Here is a 23,676-nt window from a genome sequence, read left to right on the forward strand (position 1 = left end):
CTGGGCAAAACAAAATACCAAAATTATGACTGCAGTGTACCAGAATAGATTGGTTTTAGATTACCCTCTGGCCCAGGAAGGAGGGTTTGTGGAACATTTAACCTGTCCAATTGTTGTTTACAGGTAGATGACCAAAACAAGGTTATCCAAGACATCACTGATCGCATGGTCAAGATGGCACACGTCCCTGTCCAGCAATGGAATAGTGCTTGGGACTGGACCAATGGATTCCGTGGTTGGTTTTCCATGATCTGTGGATTTAAGAGCTTGTTTGTTATCCCAGCCAGTTTAATTCTGTTTTGTCTTTTAGGACCCTGAATTATTCCTTTCTTGCTCAAACCGCCTTCGTCGGGTGATGAAGGACATTGCTAACGCAAAACAGCCACGCAGCTCCTGTCACTGTACATGTATTCCTCTGAGCCTATAGAACCTGTTTAACCATCCTCATGTTTTATCCTGGGCCATCTTCCCATACATGACAAGTTCGGGCTACAAAGGGGGGTGGAGCCATTAGGGCCCATCCGTCTCAAACCCGTGAAGAAACCAACGGACTGTTTGGGAAATTAGGGCCCCCGGAGAACTCAAATTGCTAATTTTTCTTGTTTCTGTTTCTTTCAGCTCCACAGTTGCGTTGTGATGGTGTGATACTTTTCATAGAGAATGATAAGTATCAAAGGGGGGAATGAAGGGGTCTGAATGCTTCAACCTGACAAAGGACTTCATGTACCAGAATTCCCTGCTTCATGACGGGTTTACTTACCTTCTGCAATACAGCTGTAATTAGGACATTGAGAAACTCTCTGTCAGCACATTGCACATTTTCATTTTTTTTTGGCTTCGCTGTTCTTATTCTCTGATAAGCTTTCACTGCTGTAACCTAGATTAGAACAATGGATGTATTATGTGATGGGCTGTATTACTGCAGACTCGCGAATTCCTTTCCAGAACTGCAAGTCCCAGCAGCCTCTCCTGCAGAACATGGGAGAAGTTTCACGAAAGTTCCAGGGTGTCTAGGGAGGGGGTCAGTAGCCCCTTCAGCCGAAATATGCTTGCTCAGCAATGCTTAGAACGCATGTGTAAAAGATAAGAACTGTAAAGTGCATAAGAGTCTGCTCCTGAAGGGGAGGGGCATGCAGTTGTACTGAGCCTTTGTCTTAGCTGCATCTTGCTGGCAATAAAAGTCTATCTTTACGGATCAGTTGTCTGGGCCTCCTTACTGACTAAAAAGAGACGGTTACAAAAGTACACTCTTCTGAGGTAGAAATATCACTTAAAATATCATATATATATTGCATTTACATACACTACTGTGGTGCCAACCAGAAAACCTTCAAAAAAATACACTTGGAATCCATAAGGCATTAAGTAGCCTATTGTAACATGTGTTGGGTGTTGGCTTAGCCCTCAGAAAGCTATGAGTAAACAATTTCAATTACAAAATAGTAAATCTCCTATATCAAAACAGCATTAACTGCCAGCACTCAAACTCAAACCCTACCTATGAAAAGGCAACACTGCAAATATGACAGCAGTACTTAAAACACCAGTATTTCTTCTGTCAAGAAAAGAAAACAAACCATGCAGAGCACAGAAAGACCCTCACTAAATACAAAATAAAGAGAACATAAAATATAAATAGAAATGTGCAGACAAAAATTGACCTGAAAATCATAAGCCAAATCCTGGATGCAGCGTAAACAGAGAAAAACCAATCACTATTCCTCATAAAACATCAAACAACAAAATAAAAAAAATAATAGTTATAAAACCATATGAACCAAAAGAATAAATATTTCAGTACAGCTGACAAACAGAATAACATGCAATAATTAAGAACTCATATAAACATTTTTTTAATTAACGAAGCACCAATAAAATATTTCAAAGCAGAAGACACATCAAATAACACCCAATAATAAAACTAGTAAGGATTTTTAAAATCCTTCACGCTCCATATCTGGTAGCTTTTGATTTCCCCTGACCCTGAGATTGTCATAGATTAGTTGAGTAAAAGGGCACATAAACTTTCTTCTTTTGTCATATAAACACATGGTCACTAACATATATCCACGCACCCATGCACTCACTCTCTTTCTCAAACATACATACACACCCATGCACTCACTCTCTTTCTCAAACATACACACCCATGAACTCACTCTCTTTCTCATACACACACACACACCAATGCACTCTCTCTCTCTCCTACACATCCATGCACTCACTCACTCTCTCTCTCACACACACACTTGCATTCTCTCTCTTTCTGGCTCACACACACCCATGCATTAACTATCTTTCTCACATACACATACACCCATGCACTCACTCTCTCTCTCTCATACACACCCATGCACTAACTCTCTCTCTCTCTCTCTCTCACACACACACACACACACACATGCATTCTCTCTCTGTCTGGCTCACACACACCCTCTCTTTCTCACATACACACACATACACACATGCACTCAATCTTTCTTTGGCTCACACACACACCCTTGGTCTGACCCAGTATGGCATATCTTATGTTCTTATGTTCACTCTCTCTCTCATTCACACACCCATGCACTCTCTTTCTCTGATTCACACAAACACATCCATGTACTCTCTCTCTCTGGTTCACACATACACACACACACACACACCCATGCACTCACTCCCTTTCTCACACACACAGACACATACACACACATGCACTTTCTCTCTCTCTCTCTCTAGCTCACAGACACACCCATGCACTCTCTTTCTCTCGCCACTCAGGCCATGCTTCTAATATTCTTTGGGTCAATGGTGGGATGGGGTCTACCAATGACTCTGCGGGCCTCTCTCTTTCTTCTGGCCAACAGCTCTGCTAGTACCAGTCATCTTTTCTTCTTAGTGCCACCAGAAGGATGGGGAGCACCAATGGGCCTGCAGGACCTCTCCTTTGCTGCAATCCGACAGGTCTCGCCTTTGTTTCGGGCTGATGGGCTTGTGGGTCCTCTCCTTTGCTTCAGACACTGCTGGTGCCAGGCCTCTTTTCTTCTTTGGGCCACCGGCAGATTGGGATCTGCCGACGGACATGTGCAGCTTCTTCTTTACTTTGGGTCAACAGCCTTGTCAGTGCTAGGCCTCTTTTTTTCTTCACACCGATGGCTCAGAGGGGTCTTCTCCTTTTTCTTTGTCTGATGGTGGGCAACTGAATGTACCACCAATCAGAGCAAAGAGAAGCCCTGGGAACAGCAAGCAGAGGGTGAGAGGGAGGGAATGAACTGCCCTGCCACCCGCTCCCCCCATCCAGCCTGATATAAAGCTCCCTCTACAGCCAAGGGAAGACCAGACAGAGCTTTCACCACCTGGGGGAAAAAACCCCACAGCAGATAAGAAAGTTCACAAACCTCAGAGTACTAAAATATTGACTATTTTCGGACATTTTAGCCCTCCCTTTGGCTTCCGGATATGAAACAAAAAATCTATACGGTCCGGAAGAAATCTGGACAATTGGCAATCCTATCCCTGGTCTATGCCCTTGAGTAAGTCCAATCTTCCCCACCCCAGGGTAAAGGTTTTGTTTGTAGAGGATGCCTGGTGGAGTGTCCTCCTCCTCCCACACTTGCCTGCACACGACCACCATGCTGGCCTCTAGTTTCTCATTTTTATTTATTAATCATGCTATATACTGTAACTATCTTGTGTACAGAGTGAGTGCACTGTTCCACAGGCCATATGTGACATACAGTCATTTTTTCAGTCACATAATCACATTTTGTCTTAGGTAACCACTTACCCTGTAAGCTTTTTGGGGAAGGAACTTGTTTGTAATTTGTAGTAAAGTGCCTTGGTTTAGGGTGCTATATAAATGCTAAAATAATAATAATAATGTACATATATATAACTGACCACCTCTCCTTTACACTATACACAGAACACGGGGGTGACAGATGTGTTGCTCCAGTTTCCTGGATCCTGCCACCTAATGCCCCTACATTAGGGCAGAATCCCTTGCATGAGTACGTGTGGCTGTGATCCCTGGGACAGAGCTCTGCTGGGAGTGTGCAATGTTGTGAAGGAAGCATGAAGTAAATATTGCAAGTGAAATTCCTGTGTTTGTAGGGATAATAAGTATCTCCTCTTGCCCCTACTGTTCCATCCGAACGCTCCTCTGCTAGCTGAGAAGAATGCTGCAATAGTGCCTGTTGGTCCATAGCTCACTTATTGAACACACATACACTGCATCCTGAGAAGTCCCTTTCACTGTGAGGATCACACTGCAGTCTTTCGTCTTCCACTCATTCCTGCTAAAGTGTAAAGGTTCCAGGAGACCTTTTTTCTTTTGTTATGACTTCAACACACACAAGTCATTTTCCTAATTCCTGTATAACATACATTTCTTTATAAATAGAACATGCTTTTCCGTAAAATAAAAAAAAAATTGTTTTAGTTTTCATTTATCATTGTTTTCCCATTGATTCATATGGAGTTGGGGGTCTGTGAGTGATTTGGAGCATATTTAAATGAAGCGTGAGCAAGAGTTTTTAACTTCTGAACCTCAGGCTCAGATCAGAGGCATTGGTTCTGTGGGTGCTGTGGGTGCTATGGGTGCCTGAGCACCCATTATCAGATCTGAATTGCGTCGTCTCCTCAGCCTCCCGGACCTGTGACAGCTGAGAGGAGAGGAGAGCCTGATGAAGCAATTTTGAAGGCAAAACTGATAGTGGGGCTGCTGCACAAGCTCCTTCAGCACCCACGGAGCCAGTGCCTAGCGCCCACTACTCAGATAGTGTCCTCAATGCACTTCTTCCTCCCAGTTCGAAATGTGGTTAACATCAGGAAAGTGACTGCTGTGTCGTGAAAGAGGTAAGAAAGGCCATGCGTGTTGCAATGAAGCTGCTACAGTATGGTGCAGTTCTGGGAGGGGGCTCTCCTAAAAACCTGCAGAAAGAACGTAAGGAATAATCCTTCCGCAAATTTCGGCAAGAGCAACTGTAATGCAAATGGAGAACTGTTGCTTAACGTTTGCACACAGCAACAGCTTGTTATCAGCTTATCACCAATATTTAGTTCTACCTGCCAGGAAGCAACTGCTTTACATGAAAGCACATATGGTCTAAGCATTTCCATCTTTTGGTCTATGCTCTGACAAGGCAAAATGATTTGAAGGAGATTCTTACTATATGAACAATGCATGGACTTAAGTGATGAATTGATCACATTCATGTTAAAACTGTATGTAACGTTCTATGCAAAGCTGAAACCCAGCTAGCACTGAGCAGCAATAAAGTACTCTGTCTTAGAGACTTCTCTTCCAGCTTGAAGAGGAGAGGCCATGGGGGAGAAGAGGAAACAGGAACAAATGAATAGATAACAGAAATTCCATACAAAGGTTTGCTACAGGACCCTTACACTTTAGAGAATTCAAGAATGTGTGGGCCAGACACAGCAGCTCCTCAGTACTGGGAAGTGAGGGTAAGTCAGAGATGAATTATGGTTTGCTGTATTATGATACAAAGGGCAAATGGACAGACTGAATGAAGACTTAAGTTTCTTTTTCTGTGTATGAAAGCCTTCCTCTTTCTAGAATGCTTATGTAATTCCATGTAAGAATCTTATAGCACAAACAAGTGAAAAATACATTCTCTTCCCAGACTGCTTGAGTTCCTGTCTCTGTAGAGTTCCTGACTCTCTATGTCAGGGGTGGGCAATTCTGGACCTCGAGGGACACCAATTGCTTGGGTTTTCAGGATACCCCTAATGAATATGCATGAGACAGATTTGCTTACAATTGAGGCAGTGTGCATGGAAATGTATCTCATGCATATTCATTAGGGTCATCCTGAAACCCCTTCAGGACTGGAATTGCCCATCCTTGCTGTACGTGATACGTTATTGTTTGCTGAGCCTTCCTTTAGATCTCTGGTTCTGAAGGGGAAAAGACGTACCTTTGCTTTAAGAATTTTAATTTTCCCAGCACAGCACGGATCCTTTGAGCTTGAGGATTTAAACACCATTTCTTCCCTGTTTTTAATGTAATGCTGGTAAACAGAAAAACACATAGTTCATATGATTATTATTCTACATATGCTACCTCCCTAATTTAAAACAAATATACGGAACACTAAACAACCATGAATAAGTTGAAAAATGTGGAAATGGGCAGTTTGATTATTGCCCATCCTCTATGTTGGTAAGATTGCTCACAATTGAGCAATGCATATACATCTACCTGTGTACTTTGTAGGCAGTCCGGTGAGCGGGATTAGGTCAATAGAGGCAACAGCATGCACAGTTTTGGATATTTATACTTACACATGTTGTTTTATGTGAAAAAAGCAGGCGCACATTTGTCCGGGTACTTTGAGGGAGCAATAAAGCAAAATTACAGATGTACAGCAGTTTTGCTTTGGTTTGGTGCAAGTTCTGCAGATAAAATCTACCCTGCAGCTGACAATCTGATTGCTGCCCCCATAATAATTGAATGTGAAACGGGACAGTAGAAACTGTTCACTGAAAAGCACGTGTAAGTGCTCAGGAGATTCCAATTCCAACTATGAAAAGCCCTACTGTAAGGATATTCCACACACTAGAGCGGTTTTTCATAGCCCTAAAGTGTTTCTTTAGAATGGCCCCTGGAAGACAGAGATGAGAATCCTACATTATCCTTGACAAAACACAGCAGGCATGGAAAGGAAAAGTCATTTCGCCTGATATTTCACACATCTCACCTTTGTATCTTGGTCTGTGTTAAAACTGTCTACCAAATCCTGCTCAGCTCCAGTTCAGGCAGTGCTTTGTTATGCTATATATAACTTATCTTTTTTGTTATTCCGCCACCCTATGACCTGTGGTCATATAGGTCAACTCGGTTACACTGTAAGGGCCTGTAACTTTTGATCCAACAGAACATTAGTGTTGCATTATGGGGGCTCCCTCCTCCTCCTACCATTGGGTGCTCCCTGCTTTCCTTGTCCTGAATCAGGGTGTAATCTTTTTCCCAACTGGTCATCCTGAGAGATCCCATGGCCACCATGGGCATGTTGTTTTCCTCTGGAAGAGAAATCTCCATTTCACAAAAGGATCTAGGCTGAGCTTGCAACTACCATCTCTTCCTGAGTGTTGGAATCTGTAGGAGGGAGCGCTAGGGAGCGCTCCCGATTCCGGGGAGATATGTGCCCTTGGACCACGACGTGACTGCAGAGAGGAGCTCCATGGAAGCACCGCGGCAGGCAAGACATATCCAAGCAAGGGAGGAGCAGGCTGACCACCGCCCTAGCCTCTACTGAACATGCACACACCAGTAGAGACCTAGCAATGCAATGCTGGTCTCTGGGGTAGCCCTCCAGCCACTCGATAGCTCTTTCGGATCTGCCACTGAGTAGTGGCAGATGCGGCAGGACGGACAGAGGTTGAGGACAGGTGATGGTAATGGAACTTGGAACAAGACGGGACCTCGGTCTTGGACTAGGCCGAAGACTTGAACAAGACAAAGAAGCTCAGAGGCTCAGATGAGTCGAAGACATGTGGAGCTTGGGACTCAGACAAGACGAGGACACTTGAGATTCAGATGAGACGAAGATACTTGGTACTTGGAAGCTCAGACGAGACGAAGTTGCTTGGTACTTGGAAGCTGTTAGTGTACGAGGTAGTTGTGGGTGGATCCTTGGGCCGGTGGCAGATGACCACGCCTCTGGCAGGAGATCCCGAGAGGGACCACCGGTCAGGCTCAGAGTATGGAGACAGACACACACTAGTTCTTTTATTAAACAGTATTTGGAACCACCAGAAGTGGCAGTGCCCGGCAGGGCTGTAGTCCCTCGGGTACTGGAACAGTGATCCTGGATAACTGAGCTGTATAGTGAGTAGGCAGGGGATGCAGAGTTCAGGAGCAGATCCTTGATGGTAACACTCACACAATAGTCTCTTAGAAGCAGCCCAGGAGCTGGAAAGGATTAGACCCTCAAGGAGCGAGTACCTGGTTCCAGGGAACATTCTGAGAGAGAGATGGTAACTCACTGGTGTTGTAGGCAGCGATGACTTCCTGGCAGAAGTGGTATTCAGTAGCAAGTCCAGGAACGAGGGCCCTCGAGGAGCGAATACCGGTTCCAGACTGCGATCTGAAAAGCAAAGAGAAAGCGAGGCCCCCGAGGAGCGGGTACCCCTGGTAAGTCCGAGGAGGCAAGGTAGCAAGGTAAGCTTTTGCTAACTCGATTAGTTAGCGAATTCAGAGACCTTAAATATCCGGTGGAGATGACGTCACCTCAGGGGGACGCCCCTGAGGTTCACGCCACTCTGGTACTTGAGTCGTATTTGCTTTGGCTTTCTCTCCAGCTCCTGCAGTAATTCGTGGCCCATGGATGACTATGTACTTTCAATGGGTGAGTTGTCCGTTAGGGACTTAAATGGTGAGGGTTTCGTATCTGGGATCTCAATCCTGGGGTAAACCAGCCACCCTCTCAACCTCCAGCTGTGTTTTTAAATGAAGGAATAATTCCCCCGAGTGATATCTTAAATGCAGTCCTGGTGTCCACACATCCTTAGTGGGCTGTGGAGAGTACTGGTGTTGAGTCCAACTTGATAGCCATCTCTCCTGGATTGGAAGATCAGAAGATTTATTCCTTAGGGCTACCTCTTCACTTGATCATCCCCCTATGAGTGGGGCAACAGTAGGAATTGGGGAAACTTCTTAATGTGACTCTCTTGGATGTGTGGCATTGGCCAGTCTCCCAGGCATGTTTTTTTTCTCTGAGGTAAGAGCCAAGATGGAAGATCAAGAGAAAGATTTGTGGAATGGAAAAAACTGTGGTGGCAATTAATTCAGATGTCTACTGTTCAAGCTTCCTCCTTATCTTTCATCAAGGTTAATCTCATTTTTTATAATCAGTTAGAATTGTTAAAAAAACAAGTTGAGATCTTTTGCATTTTTTAAATTTTCCCATTTCTAGATTATCACCTAGGGAATTATTTAAAAAATATGTGTATGAAGTGTTATCTTTGATGAAGACAAAGTGCCAGTTCTTTCTAAGATTGATTATTTCCCAAAGAGGAAAATACTTAATGTTAGGGAAGGGGAACAGATGTCTAGGAGAGCCAAGGAATCACCACCTTTTTAGAGGTGTCCATTGATGATATTTCAACTAGAGCCACCTTGTTAGTAATCTTGTCTTTACAACAAGAAAAGGATCTGGTGTTGTGATCTGCGGCCGTGGAAGGCCACAACCCCGGTCCCCTACCATGCCCGCGACAGCGACCCGCTGCGGGAGCTCCGGGGGAGACCTCTGATCCTTGCCTGTCACTTCGGCACGGGCCCCTGTGATGCTCGCCGGAGGGGGAGCCGTCCCTGCTCCTCCCTCGCAGCATCCAGCAGCGTTTCTCTCCGCGGAGAGAATCCAAGATGGCCGCCACCATCTTTAAACGCGTGACCACGCCTCCTCCTCAGATTTAAAGGGACCTGATCCCTTTAACTACACTCATTCCTCGACTTGGCAATGTCCTATGTAGTCAGGTCTGCTTGCCTCGGTGAGTTCTTGTACTTCGGATCCTTGTTCCTGTCTTGTCTTGGTGTTCTTGGTGTTACGAGCGCGCGCGGGCGCGGTCGTCTCGGGCAGGTGGTGAGCCCTTGGGCCACGGCAGGACCCCAGGAGGAGCCCAAGGCCACACCGTGGGAGGTGAGCTGAGCAGGCATGGTGAGCCAGGCAGGCAGGAACAGAAGCAGGGAGTCCGACCCTCAGCCGGACCTGCATGCCCATGGTAGCCAACACGGGGAAGTTGACTAATGAACGGTCCTCCGACTGTTCCCGGCCCTTTCGGACCTGCCGCAGGGAACGGCAATGGGCAGCAGGCCGGACAGAGGCGAGGGCAGACAGAGTCCTTAAACAGACAACATCAGACAGGGCAGAAGCAGGCTGAAGCAGACGGAGACATCAGGACAAGGGCTGAAGCGAGACACTAGAAGGATCCAGGCGAGTAGGAACTCCGATGCTGGGATACTCACATCCGAAGCCCCCTCGGCTGGCAGAGGAAGACATCAGGGTACGGGCTGAAGCAGACACTGGAGACAAGGCTGGACGGGAACATTGCACTGTCCATCAGGGCGCCCTACTCAGCCCACCCGTGGGACTGAGTCACGGACCACCCTGTCCCAGACGCGCCCTACACAGCCCTGGGAGGCTGGTCGCGGACCACGCTGAGAAGGAGGGCGCGGGGAAGACCCAGGCGAACAGGACTCCGATGCTGGGAAACTCACATCCGAAGCCCTTACGGCTGGCAGGCACAGGAACAAACATCTAGGCAGGGTCAGAGACAGGCATCAAGGCAGAGACACTGGACATCAGGAACATCAAGCAGAGACAGGACAAGGCGCCATCAAACATGGAGGACCTGGATCGGCTAGGTTACAGGCGACTGTAATGCTCAGATCCAAGGCCAAGACACAGTGAACAGAAAGTCCTTAAGTACTGGAGGTAGAAGGCAACTCCCTGGGAGGAGCTTGCCAGGACTGCCCACCGCTGGTCCTATAACTAGGGTAGAGAGCTGCGGGCCAGCCCCTAGGGAAGGGCGTCGCCCAACAGGAAGTCCAAACACTGAGGCTGCAAGCCACCGGCATGCCTCAGGAGCAGCTAGGCCTCTCAGGCCCTGGAGCAAGTCCTGGATGATGCGCAGGCGAGGCCCTGGCTTCAGAGCGGCCTCTGGAGGAAGGTAAGAGACCTCCTGCAGCGCAGCAGCAGGGGGGATCGCAACACTTGGTTCCTGACTTCGGATCGGCTAGCGGTGATTCCTGGTGTGTGACTTTGGATTGGCTAGCGGTGATTCCTGGTGTTTGACTTTGGACTGGCAAGCGGCGATTCCTGGTGTGTGACTTCGGACTGGCAAGTGGCGATCCCTTGGTATATGACCTCGGACTGGTAAGCAACGACCCTCTGGCACGTGACCTCAGACTTCTTCTGGACCACCATCTTCAAGGGCCCACCTAAGTCCCAGCGGCCCGGGTCCCTAAGGGCTCCTCCCGGGGGGACCGCAGGCTTCCAGGGGTGAAGCTCCAGTTAGCCCTTGCACCGAACTCTGGACTCCTTGACCTCTCAAAGGTCCACCTAAGTCCCAGCGGTCCGGGTCTTTACGGGCTCCTCCTGGGGGGTCTGCGGACTTCCAGTGGCAAAGACTCCGTTCTTCTCCTTGACGTCACGACTCTTCATCTGCTTCCACAGTCACCTCAGTCTCCAGTGCCGAGGGTCAGCTGGTTGCATCTTCTGTCTGCCTCGCCACCCGACGGGAGAACCTACGGATCTTCCTCCTAAGGTACACCATCCTCCCGTCGGCCCAAGGGTTCACAAGCCTGAGCATAACATCTGGTTTTCTATAAATATTTCTAATATAGGAATTTCTCTTTTTGTGGTCAAAAGATCCAGATCTTTCCAGAAATCTCGTGAGATACTCAGGTTCAGAGGAAACATTTTCTTTCTTTTAAGCAAAGAGTGCTAGATATTGGAGCAAGTTTCTATTTTAAGTTTCCATGCAAATGTTTGGTTACTTATCAAAATAATTTTATTTTTTTCTGATCCATTACACTTAAGAGTGTTTCCTGATAGATAAAACAGTGGAGATTCATCAGATAACTCAGCAACTTATTGTAGGGTTTAATATCATTATCAATGCTGGTATAAAAGAATAGTTGGTATCCTCAATCTCTCAGAATTTTTTTTTTTTTAAGGTATGCTTCTCCTCATTTCCTATGTGGGCTAATAATTTATAAATTTGTATGTTTTATGTTCTTTCTTCTGGAATTTCATTATTTGTTAGGGTTGTGGCCCCTTGGACCGGCTGAGACGGTGGATGTTATGCTGTGGAGACCCACATAAGCGTCGCAGCTGGGAGGCGGCACTGAAGAGACTCTGGCAGAGGCTTCACCACTGGAAGCCCGAGGTCCCCCCCAGGAGGAGCCTGTAGGGACCCGGGCCTCTTGGACTTAGGCGGGACCCTATGCGACCAAGGATCCAGGCCGCGGCCGAAGAGGTGGAAGATGAGGACTGCTGGACCCAGGAAGCTGGAGAGACTTCACCCTCGGAAGCTGCTGGGATTTAAGAGAATCCTCTGGGCCAGCGAGTACCAGATACCTGAGGTGGAGGAAGAGCCGAGGTCGAGCTCCAGGAATGAAGCCGAGTCAGAAGCCAGGAGTTGGAGGTCCAAACTGAAGCCAGGGGTGAAAGCTGAAGACGGAGTCGTGGGCCGGAGCCGGGTCGGAAGCCAGAGATCAGAAGTCAAATCCAAATCAGGAGCGGAAGCTGGAGACGTAGTCAGAAGATGAAGCCGGGTCAGAAGCCAGAGGTCAGAAGACAGCAGAGACGATCCTAGGATCAATGCAGCAACTCGAGACTCAGGGAACCTGAGTAAACCTCGTTGCAAGGCGAGGGTTTGGCCCCAGCTGCAGGGTAATATACCCTGCAGCGTCTGACGTCATCCCAGGGTCTGTTCCTGAGTTCCTGCGCTGGCCCCTTTAAATCTGGAGCCCCTGCGTGCCTAGGGGGTGGGGACAGCGATGGGGAATCGGCGGCATCTCCCTCGCAGAGGGGACGCCGCGGCAGGCTGTGATACGGGCCTAGATGGCCTGGGAAGAGTCCGCGTGGGCCGGGCCGGCCACAAGGTAGGGGAGGGACCGGGGCACGGCCCGGTCCCGTAACATTATTACTTGTATTTCATTTCATTGATTATAAATGATATAATTTTTAAAAAGGAATTTATGAATTGAATTGTGGTTTTATTTTGAGTCATTGAGAGCTGGAATGATGCAAGGGTTTTGGGAAACTGCAGTAGGATATTACAAGCATTGCTACAAAGGATCAAGAGATCAGTTCCTGTTTTTTTTTGTTTGTTTTGGTTAAAAGGGGGAGATCCTCACACTGTTATCAAAGACATAGTTAAACTGGAAATATTAGAATTCATTCTTTTGCACAGAGTCTTATTTATTGACTGGAGACCCATGCTAAACTCATGCCACTAGGAATTAGTCACATGTTAGAGATAAGAACCCTAGGTGTACTCTCTGTTTAGGGAGACAAGAGAACTTGTACCTCTGAATGCTTATCTGAGGGGACAAGTGGAAGCTTGGATACTCCCTTGACCTTATGGTGAGAGTTTTAAGGAAACTTCTGGCAATAGAAAACCCACTGATGTACAGAGGGCACGTCACCTCATTAAAATCCATACTGTAACTGTAACTGTAGAAATAAGCCCCACAGATGCCCTAAGACTATTCCCCCATCACAGCGTGCCAAGCCAATTACATATGATTTTTCAAGATGAACTTATGTACATAAATTATTGAAAATTTGGGTTAAAGTCTGTGTGTAAAAGTCACCCTCTACATGTCAAGATATATTTCTGAACAGCAACATTAATTGCGTTTAATTAATCACAAATAACAGATGTTTGCTGGTCTCTTTGGAAAGGAATTTCTCAAACATTGGCTCACAGTCGCTTCAAAATCAAAAACTTGTCTTTGTAATGGTTGTTGGGAAATTACTTACACAATTTCCACATAGTCGCATCGGGGGGACCTGGGAAACATTTCAAACTTCTGAATATTTCTGCTTGGGATGAAGTTGTATAGTTTTCCAACACAAAGGCACCTCTGTGAGTGACCTACAATTGAAAATCCTGAAAAATGAAAAGAACGAAAGTCTTAGTGAATATTTGTCTTCGACTACTCAGTGTGAGAAATAATGGAAAGAGAAACCATTTAAATACAAAAAGGCTTGTGTTTCATTAAAACAATGCATATTTTGCATAATACATTTAAATAACTTTTTTTTTCGTTTGAATGCTGATTCTTCGCTGTTATAACCCATGATTTAAAAAAAAAAAAAAAAAAGGGATGAAAATCTGCCTTTATACACAGCTTGTCCTTCACTCGGGATTCCAGGGCACAGCTCTCTTCAGCAGCGCACTCTGCATCAAACTGTGGCTGTCATGCAGCCAGGATAGTTCTCAATGCTTCAGCTCCACCAAGGGATTGCTAACGGCACTTTCTGAGTATGAGGGAAAGTGAAGCACTAGGACCAGACGGCAATGCAATACTTCCAGGGTCCCAGAGTTAGAAAGCCCTCATGCCTAGTACTGGACACTAGTAATTTCTAGACAAGTACACCTGCTATGTGATGATTTTACCTCGTCCTTGAAGTGATAAACTTTAGCTGCAGCGTGCCAGTAAATGCTGTGTCAATCAGGTGCAACTCATTATTATCCTCATTACTGTTTGTTCTATGAGAATGCAGATGAGAATGAATTTACTCAATCCTACATTTAAGAAGTAATATCTCAGAGAGATAGTAACTCAATAATATACCTGGACTTGACCAACTTTACTCAAATAATGATTTTATTTATGAAATTGTAACCGAACTTTATTGGCACCTGTTAGAATGTACGATATCCTACATTTACTTACCTTAGTCTATGTGCCTATTTGTAAACCGTTGCGATGGTATATAACTTAGCGATGGTATAGAAAGGTTTTTAAATAAAAATAAATAAATATCCAAATAAGCACAGAGACCTTGTTTCCTGTGCCCCTCTCTCTCTCTCTCCCTTCATCAATTTCTATCCCCAAATCCTCTTCCCAAGCCAATATATGTTTTGGTTTAATCCTTAAGTCTTTTTTTAAAGTATAGAATAAAGCGTAGAAATAATGTTACGGTTGCGGGATGAGGTGGACCCTTGGACCGGCCTAGGGAAAAAGAAGTTCTTTAGGACAGGCCGGGAGGCGGAATCAAGCTGAAGAGCTGGCGGTGGCTTCACCCTGGAGATCCTAGATCCCCCCAGGAGGACCCCGTAGGGATCTGGACCGCTGGGACTTAGGCGATCTCAGGCAGGGGAATCGGAGAGGGCTTCACCCAGAGAATCCTAGATCCCCCCAGGAGGAGCCTGTAGGGATCTGGACGGCTGGGACTTACGAGACAGGAGCAGACGAGATGAGAAGCAGATCCAAAGGTCAAGGCAGGCGGCGAACAGGGAACGTCAGGAGCAAACCCGAGTCAGGAACCAGGAGATCAGCAGACGAAGGAACAGCTGGAGCTGGAGCTGGAACAGGCACAGGAACACCAGGAACCAGGAGCCAGGATGACAAGACCAGCAGGAACCAGGAACAGGACGGCAACTAGACTCTCCAAGGAGGGACCTCGTTGCAAGGTGAAGTTCCTGAGTCAGACACCGGCCTTATATTCTCTGCCGGCGTCTGACGTCATCCAGGGGGCTGTCCAGCACTTCCGGGTGCTGGACCCTTAAATGCCCCATTCTCACACGCGCATAGCAACGTAAGGGGGGGGGGCGGAGTCAGAGACGGGCTCGGCGGCGTCTCCCACGTGGAGACGCCGCAGCCATGCGGCCTAACAGGCCCGAAACCCGGCGTTTTCTTCCGCGGTCCGGAGCGGAGGTAAGTGACCACGGCCCCAATCGTGGGAGAGGCGGTCGGGGCCGCAACAAATAAGGCCGAGTTCTGAGCGGCGGAGCATAAGCCCTCAAATAATGATTTCCCTTTAGGTTGAAGCTATTCTTAAAAACAAAATAACTGACCACAGAGACATAGTTTAATGGGGGAGAGTCAACATGCCTTTTGCAAAGGGAAGTTTTGCCTTTGCTAGATTTTTTTTTGAAGGTGCAAATAAACATGCAGTTAAAGGTGAGATGGTTGATATGGTGTGTATGGATTTTCAGAAGGCATTGGATAAAGTCCCTCTTGAAATACTCAGGAAATTGGAATGTCAGGGGAGCGGAGGCAGTGTCCTGCCCTCTGTTTCCTAGATAAAAGATACAAGTACACAAGGCTGAGTTCTGTTTTAGGAGTCACCACCCTTGAAAAGAACCTCTGAGTTCTTATGGAAAATACCTTGAAATCTTCTGCTCAGTGTGCAATGGGGGTAAAAAAAGCAAATAGAATGTTAGGAACTGAGAACAAAACAGAGAATCATATTGCTTTTGTATAGATCCATGGTATGATCATATCTTGAGTTTGTGTGCAGTTTTGATTGCCCCATCTCATAAAAGACATAGCAGACATAGAAAATGTATAGAGAAGTGTAATAAAAATGATAAAGGGGATTGAAAAAGCTCCCTTACAGAGAGGTTAAATAGATGAGGACTCTTTAGCTTGGAAAAGAGATGGTTGAGAGGGGATATGATTGAAATTTAGACAGGGCCAGTGCAAGAGGGTCTAGCCACCCTAGGCAATGACATCATGCATTACATGATATGATGTCATGTCTCTCTATTGACTTCTTGAATCGCAAAAAAATCTTTAAGATCGCCATCTGATCTCTCTGAGTCCGTAAACCTCTTATCACATACTGCTCCCTCTCTCACTACTCCTACACACATTTTAAAAATGGCACCCTTGCATCTTCCTATGGTGCCCTGCCCACTTCCAGAGCTCTAGGCAGACACCAAGTCCCCCCTAATACTCGTGCTGGCCCTGAATTTAGGAATAGGGGAAAATCCATGAAACTAGCAACTGGCAGATTTAGAACAAATCGTAGGAGGTATTTTTTCACTTGGTGCACAGTCAAGCTATGGAATCTGGTGCCATAAAATGTGGCCAAAGCAAGTGCGGATCAAAATAGAGAGACCCTTACCTTCTGCCCTGGGAGGTGAGGTGCCTACCAGGAATCTGAATTGGAAGCATGGCCAAAAATTGTTGAAACTCATCAGGCTCTCTGACCACTATTCCATGCTACTTATCCACGTGAGCACCAATGATACAGCAAGGCATGATCCTAAGCAGATCAAAGAGGGCTGGGAGTATGAATGAAAGAGGCAGGGGAAAGGTGGTGGTCTCATCTATCCTTCTATTCAAGGACAAAGGAATGCTATGGGATAGAAACATCCTAGAGATGAACATACAGATGTGTGAATGGTGTTGATCCAAGAATCCAAAACCTTGTCATCATGGTGTCATTTCAAGCAGAAATAACAAAAAGTGGTAAAAGTATCTCTCCATAAGTTTGCAAACCTAGAGAAGAGGGTTTTAAACTTTATTGGGGAATAGTGACAAAAACCCCATAGATAAGGAGGTATAGTAAGTAGAATAAAGTCATGGTAATGGGAAGGAACAAATAGAAAAGGAGGTAGAAAAATAACTTGGAAAGCCATGAATGCAAATGCTGTAGTCCAACAAAAATCAATGACCAAGAAGCCTGAGTAATAGATCAAGGAATGTAATAGATGTGGCCTATTTGGATATCACAGCTTTTGACACTGTTCCACGTAAAAGACTGGTCAGCAACTAACCATTCCGGAAGAAAATGTATTCACTAGGTGAGAATTGTTTGAGCAGCAGAGTTCAGAGAGTGGTGGTCAATGGGATCCACTCTGGTGAAGAGAAAGTGACCAGTAGAGTGCCATAGGGATCAATGGTAGGCTCAGTCCTCTTCAATATCTTTATAAGTTATATTATGTGTTTTACAGATGATATAAAAATCTATAGCAAAATAGATATGCCAGGGAGGATAAATTTAAAAAGACTTAAAAAAATTGAAAGGGTAGTCAAAGGTTTAACAACTATGTTTTAATCCCCCCAAAACTGGAAATTATACATAAAGAGATGTTGTATTAACAGAAAAAGGGGGGTAATATTACTTCTGTATAGGCAAATTTAAACAAATCGTAGGAAATATTTGTTCAGTCCATGTACAATCAAGCTATGAAATCTGTTGCCAGAGATGGTTATGGCAACTTACATAGTGGGGTTCAAAAGAGGATTGGTCAAGTTCCTGAAGGAAAAGTCCATAAATATATACTAGTCAGGTAAACCTGGGAAAACCTGCGCTTATCCCTGAAAACAAAATACAAGAAATAGATCAACTGTTGGGGATCTATTTGGTACTTGTGACCCAGACTGGCCACTGTCAGAGACAGGATGCTGGGCTCAATGGACCTTGGTCTGACCCAGCATGGCACTTCTTATGTTCTTATGTCTCTGGAAGATTTTACCTTGATTACATCTACAAAAGGACATTGATATTGTAGAGCTCAATGGAGGGCCACCCATATGGTGCATGGTCTCTAATATAAGTCAAATTTATAGAGAATAAAGCAGCTAAACGTTGTTTCTAGCAGAAAGAAGGGAAAGGGGAAATATGATTCAAATATCTAACAGGCTTTGATAAAGTACCAGTAGGTAACATTTTTCATAGAATGAAAATTTCAAGGATAAGAGTAAAAATATACACGTTAGACAGCTACAGATCTCTATGGGCTTCTGACTCTCTGGTCAATCAAAGTGTCCAAATCTGACAGTTTTACATATGCTTACAGTATATCCTAACTTCAGTAAAACAGTAACAATTTAAGACAAACACACCACATTCTACAGGATTCCACTGCTATGTTAATGTATTTAAATGTAATAAAATTATTAGTGAAGTCAAAATATAAAATGAGCAAGAAATCTCAGCCCTATTCTAATCTTCTAGACGTGAAACTATACTGGGTGCCTCTTTAGAGCAATATGAATTTTTCAGGCTGCCTCTGGATCTGAGGATAGAGCCAAGGGCCAGTAATCATGCCAGGTTAAACACTTGCATGTCTCAGAGAGGGTCTTCTGTTGCCGAACTGGAGGTCTAACAATAAAAAGGTTGTCATTTTTTCCTCTATGTTCTATATAAGCTAAATAGTAGTAGCAAATGAATGCATTCTATATTACTATAAAATGAAGTCTTGTATGGTTTCAGCCTAGATTGCTTATAGAAATAACAGATTTATATGAAAGGGTCTTGTAATTTGCAAACTGATTTGATTAGTGTGGAGCATTTACATCAGTGAATATCATTTGTGGAAATGCTGATCTACCATGTTGTACAATGCAAGTTGTTCAGCATATGTAGAGCAATATAATTATTAAATATTTGGTGTTATTATTTTTGCTTGGCATTAGTAAGAGCAATATGGGGCCCATGGTTTACCCTGTAAGATTTTCAGGGGCTAGTGTATGCCATAGCTTGTATATTGTTTTTTGGGATTGGAAGTTCCTACTGTGATTTATAGCTTGTAGGACATAGCACATTTTTTTTTAAATGTATTCATTTTGTTCTTTAATCTTCATACCTTTAATGTGTAAACCTGGCACGTTGACAAAAAACCAAAAGTTTAGCCCCTGCCTAAATAAGAAGAATAAACATTCTTCAGAATTTGCTGCTTTCTACTGTCTGGTCAGCAACACCACCAGAGCTTAAATAACGAAGTACCGTAGGTGAGAAGAGTGAGGCACCTTCCAACACAGCTTGTGACAGGAGCTGCGCTGGAGCGCCAAGAACAGGTAAATCCATATCCCACTCGTGGAAGGGTGGGCAGTGTAGTGTGGTATCTTAAAACTTCAAGGGCGGGGGAGGGGGGCAGGGAATGGTCAAGCGGCATCACCAGATCATACATTTATAGAACCAGGGGTGGGGCGTGCCAGCAGCAGACCCCAGAACATTTTTAATATTTAGGAGGGGAGGAGGTGGGGGGGGGGGGGCGGTGCACAGCCCAATGGAGCCATCTCTAAAATTTGGGATGGGAAAGGAGGAAATCAGGCTGCAGGCCCCATTACCACTATTTTTGTTTTTATATTTGCCATCGCTACTTAACTGAATATCTTTTGAAGCAGGGCTAAATTTATCCAGCTAAAATTTGGTAGTTAGCAGATAGCTAAACCTCTCCCAGAAATGCCCTCGGAATGACTGCTAGCCAGATAAGGGGCTCAATATTCAGAAATTTGTCATTTAAATGGATAACTTGAGACTTATCTGTCTACATGGCTTTGAATATAAAGTGAACGTATACAGGAATCTCAATAAAAGTATCCCAATCAGAATTCTCTGATTCTTTGACATGTTCTGACAATTTGATGAGAATAGGACACATGTTTGGGGGGGGGGGGAGGGAAAGTCACATGGACACACACACATGATGATTGCATAAGCCAACTTTCTTTTCTTCAGAAAATGTGCCCAAAATGTCCTTTATTATTACTAAAAGATGGTGACCAGACAATGCACTTTGAGGGTAATTTCCAGACTTATGCAGGGGTTGTGCACAGAAAATCAGCATAAATAGCCTCTTTGTATGGTAAACACATTTTCAGATGGGTAGGAATAGGCATGTACTGTTGGTGCCATGCATAAAACTTTGTGCATACAAAAGAAGGCATTTCAAGGGCCTTCCATGGAGGAGTTTGGAAGTAGTAAGCGTAAAAGCATGCACACATCCGTAATCAGTCATGCTTGCATGCTTTTTCATCTGCTAGTCAAGTCAGGGAAATTTAAACTTGATTTCTGTTTTGTCTGCAGTTTTTGGATTGGCGGAGTATGGAACAAACAGTGGAAGGTGTGGGTGAACCGTAGAGGATGTGGGTGACCTGGTGGAGGTCTCGGCACACTGGTGCTTGGAAGCAGGAGCACAATTATTTTCAAAAGCGAGATGTGTGCATAGATCAGCCAACTTTATAAAAGCCTCTGTGGATAAACTGAGGGTTATTATGTGCATGTAAAATATATATGTGCAAACTTCTAGAAAACAAGTGCATAAACTATGCGGATCCCTGCATTTAAAAAATGCATGTACTAAAACTTAACACGTGTCCTTTTAAGGCTGTGATTATGTGATATTTTATAAATTGTGTGACCCCCACGGTACAATTAATATAATGCAGGCGTAAGTTTAGGCCCACTGGCTTCTGCATGTACAGTATGTGCTGAATTCTGCACACTACTGCAAATTACCCTCTCTATTTCTAAAACAAAAAGAAAAGACCCTGGTGTTTAACAAACGTACCACGTTTGGAGCTCAAGCTAGATACCGGTAAATGAAGAAAGATCAGTGTTAGGAAGGAGATGAGGGTGAAAGTTGTAAACCGAATGTAGGAATGGTTGACCCCCATGTTGTTCAACAGTCTGCCAGGGAAAAATTCAAGCCCCGGCAGCTGAAGGAAGAAATAAAAGCAGAAGATTCTCAGGTAGGTGCAAGGTCTGGTCAATAACAGCATGAAAAAAAGAATTTCTAATTCTTTTGTAACTTGAGCTGCAAAAGTGGTGAAAAAGAGATGGGGCGCATAGGTAACTTCCCTTCCTGATATAATGCCTTTCATGTGAAATATCTCCTTCTCCTGACTCAAAGAACCCCAAGCAAGTTCAGGATTCAGTGCAAAGTTAGAGCAAGTACAGTGCCAAACAAATGAGCAAAGTGACATTCATTTACCCCTTCAGACCTGTCACAATGAAGCCAATAAATTCCTTGTCTAAAGATGTCATTAGCCAGGACCATGGCGCTCAACAGTAAGAAAAAAAGAGCAAAAAAGCGAGAAACAGGGCAGAAAACCAACTTGAGAAGTTTGCAAGAAATAGAAAGTCCATGGAAGCCGAGTCCTACCTTCAGTGAGAGTGGCACAGAGAGAAATCGCAAGGAGCAGGGTAGCAGCCTTGCCCATGGTGCTGTGTTGCCTTCCTGATGGGATCTCTGGTGAAGAAGAAGGACTTCTCCAATGAACAGCTTCTTGTGTATGTACAGAGAGCTCTATGATTGCCTCTGCTTCTCTTTACTGTGTTAACAATAGCTTTCTTGTCTACTCATGACAGCAACGCAGTGGCTTCAGATTCTGCCAAATGGGAAGGAATTTCATACGACGCAGGGGAGGAATTTCCCTTTAGTGTAGCTCCCTGGTATAAATCCCCACCCCCTCAGAAGAAATCCCCTGATAGTTACCAAAATGACAAAAGGTTTGTTTTTACTGGCCACTGATAAATGCATTCCTGTGCCTTCCATTTCCCTGTCCTTGAGCATTGGGAAGAGATGTGACTCTTCTCACTTTCAACTGAAAAGTGAAACCTACCAGTTTTGGCTCTTTCTGTCAGTCAGATGACTTCCATCCATGAGCACGGTGGATAATAAATCATGGTGGATGGAAAATTATTTTATTCAGCTATGTGTTAATTATCTTACCCAACAAGGTCCCAAATCACTAGACATAAATACAAAGGCAATACTATATAATAAATGCAACAAATAATGTGCAAAATTACAATAAATAAAACATATCATACATACATAATATTTACATATTAAAATATTGCACTGCGCCCTTTCCAGTGTAATTAAAATGAACATGTCATTAAACTCCCACAAGGGAATATGTATAATAGGGATGTGCAGAGGCAAAAATTTCATTTTGGTTGGGATCTTTTAATTATTTCAGGGGTTTTTTTTCCAGGATTTGCATTGTTTAATGTTTATTTCAGTTTGATTGGCTGAACCAAAGTAAACATTAAATTAAAAAAAACCCAAACCTTTAAAACAAAAAAACAAACAAACCAGAAATGTTCCCCACTCCCTACCACGCTCTTGCCTCTGCATGGTGGTGTATCAAGACCGAAAGGGGCAGGAGTGATCCCAAGTGACTCCTGCTGCACTGGGTACTTTTTAAAATGGTGATGATTGGCGCCATATTGTTTTATGGTCATAAAGTATTACAGCAATAAGGCATATTTTATGACCATGATGCTTTAATGCTATAAAACAATATGGCACCGACTGGCACCATTTTTAAAGAGGATTCAGGAGCTCCTGCTCCTTTCAGTCTTGAAGCACCACTGTGAAAGGGATAAGGGAGTGGTGGGGACTGCCTTTTCTTTTTTTTTTCAATTTCTCAGCAAATAGTGCTCACTATTTGCCAGATCAAAAAACTTGAACTTTTTCAGGTGGTTTGGACAAGGTAGGGATTCATTCATTTGAAATAAACCGAATTGAAAATTACCATTTTCAGTTAAGATTACAAATTTCTTTTAAACAAATGCATATCCTTAATATATGAGGGCCTAATTAAATTAAGTAAAAGGCTGGCTAAAAATATGACTCAACATCTTCCAGAATCTGAAAGAATCCCTCTCTAAGCACAGAGTCTTGGGAATAACAGTCCACAATGTTCAAGCAACACCGGGGAAAGCACAAGTTCTCATCCTATGTGAGCAGAAGGATGTAATCTCTCTCTCTCTCAGATCCTGCTGTTCCTAATCTGCCCCCATCGAGTGAATTTTCTTGCTAATTCTGGCTCACAGTGACAAGGAGCGTGAAGGGTTACATTTGCATTCGTTTTACATTAGTAATGTTGACCCGTGTGGAGTTAAAAGGAGGAAGATAAAGAATGACTCACAGCGCCAGAATCCAAAATGGTAGACTCTGAGATTGAACTGGCTAAACTGGGGCAATTTCTGAAATAAAAAACAGCAGTGGTGGAAGCACTAGAGCCAAAGTTGAGGAAAATCATGGATAAACTGGAGGAAGTTTCCATTACAGTGGCAGGATTCGAGTGAAGCTTCACAGAGATAGAACAGAGAATCTCTGACATGCAAGATGAGCTGCGTGTTACCATGTCTGAGATGTCAGCTATCCAGGCAACTGTTACTAAGTAAGAGGAGCAGCTGGAAAGTTTGGAAAACAGGTCCCAACGAAACAATATTCTCTTTCTGGGCTTACTGGAGACTTTGGTGGAAAGAGAACTATAAGGTTTTCTGGAGATGTGGTTACTGCAGGAGTTGGGCCTTTCAAATGTGCAGGGAACTCTGCACATGGAACGAGCACACCGGTTAGGTTCTCGTCAAGAGAACTCAGGCCACATACGGTTATAGCATGACTACTTGATTTTACACACAAGGTCGCTGTAATGCAAGCATTGAGAGGAGGTAA

The 23,676-nt window shown here is 44.4% G+C and overlaps 1 protein-coding gene across 1 annotated transcript in view; it reads right to left on the reverse strand.

Moving 5' to 3' along the window:
* The window catches only part of LOC115080723 (C-X-C motif chemokine 11-1-like), a 38,111-nt gene extending 16,511 nt beyond the window's left edge, over nt 1-21,600 (reverse strand). The window contains exons 1-3 of the mRNA XM_029585101.1: nt 21,367-21,600; nt 13,497-13,626; nt 5,922-6,014 (exon numbers count right to left, since the gene is read on the reverse strand). Of these exons, the coding sequence (XP_029440961.1) occupies nt 5,922-6,014; nt 13,497-13,626; nt 21,367-21,424 (281 nt within the window). The 5' untranslated portion in view covers nt 21,425-21,600. The remainder of the gene's footprint in view (nt 1-5,921; nt 6,015-13,496; nt 13,627-21,366) is intronic.
* Between the last annotated feature and the right edge of the window lie 2,076 nt (nt 21,601-23,676).

This window comes from Rhinatrema bivittatum, chromosome 1, assembly GCF_901001135.1.
Source record: "Rhinatrema bivittatum chromosome 1, aRhiBiv1.1, whole genome shotgun sequence".
Classification (NCBI taxonomy): Eukaryota; Metazoa; Chordata; class Amphibia; order Gymnophiona; family Rhinatrematidae; genus Rhinatrema; species Rhinatrema bivittatum.